Here is a 2,868-nt window from a genome sequence, read left to right on the forward strand (position 1 = left end):
CGCAAGGCCCGGGGGAGGGGCGGTGCCCCCCCGGCGGCGGGAGCAACACCCTGGGGACCCAGGCCAGCGTCCCCACCACGGGGCAGCTGGTGGCAGCTGGTGGCAGCTGGAGCCTGGACCAAGGATGAGGTGGGTGGGTGGGAGCAGGAGGAAGGGCCGCGAGTCAGTGCCCGGTGTCCTTGTCCCGAGCTCACACCACCCACCCCAGCCCTGCGTGTGAACTAACTGCCCGCCCTGGGCACCCATGTCTCAGTGACCTGGCTCCTGGGGACTCGTGCAACAGCCGGGTGGCTTCCTCTGGCTCTTGTAGGGACGAGGTCAGGTCTCTCCTCACTCACGCAGAGCTGCAGACAGGAGCCTGGCCCTGAGCGGGCAGCCCTGACCCGCCCTGCCTCCCCCATGTCTGTGCAGGAGGACTTGGAGCTGCTGAGGGAGCTTCGGGTCAGCCACTATGGCTTTTCCCTGTCCTGGCCCCGGCTGCTGCCCACGGGCATCCGAGGTGAGCCGCGCAGCGCCCCGGAGCCTCCTGGGCCCTGTGGGCCATGCTGGTTTTATGGGGAATCAGAGTCCCGGGAGGGAGGCGCCCGGATGTGGCTGCAGCAGGTAACAGGCTCCCAGGAGCGTCCACACCACCCCTCTGAGACCTGAAACTCTGGTGGGCTGAGGGACCTTTAGGCGGGCCCAAAGCGGCAGGGCCCAGGAATGCTGCCTGAGGAAGGCGGAGCCAAGGCCTTCCCACAGCCCGCTGTCTCCCCCAGCCGAGCAGGTGAACCAGAAGGGGGTGCAGTTCTACAGCGAGGTCCTGGACGCCCTTGTCAAGAGCAACATCACCCCCATCGTCACCCTGCACCACTGGGACCTGCCGCAGGTGAGGCCTGGGGCTCCAGGGACAGGGTTGCCAGGGTGGGACTGAGACTGGGTCTGGACCCTGGCTCAGAACTCGGATCCGAGGGACAAGGATGAAATCTCAGCTTTACCAGCGTCCTACAGACGGCGACACTTACAGAAACTGAAATCCGTTTTCTCCCCGGCGGAGGCTGCGAAGCCCAGTATCAGGGCCCGCAGATCTGTGTCTGTGGAGGGCCCGGGCTCTGCTTCCAGGGTGGCCTCAAACTCGGCCCTCACACAGTGTGGGGGAGAGGGGCCCAGCACCCTCTGTCAAGTCCTTTCATGAGGGCGCCCAAGCCTGCTCACGAGGACGGAGCCCGTGACCCAGGAGGGGTCAGTCTGCACTGGAGTCGGAAGGGGCAAAAACATCAATATTTGAGTAACAGCACTCGCCCACGGTGGGAGAGCACGCTGGTTTAACTGAGGGTTCAATAGTGAAAAGTGTGAGCCCTGATGTTTTCCAAGACATTTGGTGTCAAAACGACACCAGGGCCGGCAAGTGGCATGGTGGTTATGGTGCTGGACTCCCACGTTGTCGACCACAGTTCAAATCCCAGACCTTCTTTTCTTGTTTTCCCTCTCTCTCTCTGGTCAAATTAAAATGAACAATAATTATAAATGGAATTAAATAAATAAATGTTTCTTAAAAAAAAAAAAAAAACCCTCCAAAAACTATTAAGAGGGCCAGCAGGTGGCAGGGGGATTAAAGTGCTGGATCCCACATGGCTGACTATGCTACTCAAGTCCTGGACCTGGAGGCTTGAAAATCACACTGGGCACGAGTGTGTTTGTGCCCCAAATCCCTAGGAGAGTGAAGAAGGGATTGTGGTATGGCCAGTCCCCCTGGGGAAAAGACCTTTTGACTAAGGTTTGGTGGCATGGCCTAGGTGACAAGGTTTTTAGTCTTTGTCCCTGTTTTGAGCTAGTACCACAGGCACTGGTATATGAGCCCCGCCCCAGTGACATCCACGCAGTCCTGTCACGCTCAGGCATGTCACTGCTGTATGTCAGCATCCCGGCTGCTCTTCAGTCACAAGGCCCCACGGAAAGCACAGCCCAGCCGCGGGACGTCTGCGACACGGTGCGGGCGATGCTGGGCGCAGGGCCACGGGGGCAGAGGATGGAGACTCAGCTTCAGGGAGCTGTTGGGAGAAGTGAGGTCCCGTCAGGGCTTTGGGGCTTTGGGCGGGAGCGGGCATGGCCAGGAGGCTGAGGACCAGGGAGCCATTTGGCTAGACTCTGGAACGGGCGGGAGAGGGGAGGACGGAGGTTGGAGGAGTGACTGGGAACAGGGATTCTTCCCTTGGAAGGGAGCCGCCAGAGGCCTCTCAGCTGGAGCTGCGGAGGCTGGGGAGGAGGCTGGGGACGGAGCAGGCGTTAGGGAGACGGACTGCAAAGACCCACAGCTCCTTCCTCAGTTAACCTGACTAACCTGCCCCTTTAGTATCGCTCAAAGCCGCCAAGGGGGTTTCAGTAGGTCATCTGCATGCGGTGACAGAAACCTTGCTGTCCCGAGCAGGCCCTCTGGTCGGGGACAGCCCTCACTGTAGGCAGCAGACCTCAGTCCCTTAACGGACAGTCTGGGAGGCTTCTGACCTCTGCTCAGCCTGGGAAGCCCTCGATAGGCCCAGACTAGGTGGGCAGTCCGGAATGCGCTTCACTGCAGTGCTGGGAGCCACTGGGAAGGCCACAGGTTCGAGTGCTCAGACTGGTTGTAAACAGGCAGGGTGCACAGGCACCCACGACCCTGAGGAGCTGGAGGCGGGGGAAGGGGTCGTGCGTGACGAGGCCCGAGGGGACATGCTTTCTCCCGCCCTCGCTGAGCACACGGGCACGTGCTGTCACTGAAAAGTCCTTGTCAGTGCCTTCGTGCAAGGTCCTCATCGCTCCAGGCCTTACATTCCAGATGCTCCTCTCCTGGCAGATTTTTTTTTTTTTTTTTGAGAGGTTTTTGCTATAGGGGGCGGGCCCTCCCCAGAC

General features: G+C 60.4%; 1 protein-coding gene across 2 annotated transcripts in view; it reads left to right on the forward strand.

Annotated features, from left to right (window-relative positions):
• LCTL (lactase like) overlaps nucleotides 1-2,868 on the forward strand; it is a 20,276-nt gene that overhangs the window by 1,659 nt on the left and 15,749 nt on the right. For both annotated transcript variants that reach the window (XM_027773813.1, XM_006153486.3), the window contains 2 exons: nucleotides 412-499; nucleotides 759-868. In XM_027773813.1, the coding sequence (XP_027629614.1) occupies nucleotides 412-499; nucleotides 759-868 (198 nt within the window). The remainder of the gene's footprint in view (nucleotides 1-411; nucleotides 500-758; nucleotides 869-2,868) is intronic.

The sequence above is a fragment of the Tupaia chinensis genome, unplaced genomic scaffold, assembly GCF_000334495.1.
Source record: "Tupaia chinensis unplaced genomic scaffold, TupChi_1.0 Scaffold000377_2, whole genome shotgun sequence".
Lineage (NCBI taxonomy): Eukaryota > Metazoa > Chordata > Mammalia > Scandentia > Tupaiidae > Tupaia > Tupaia belangeri.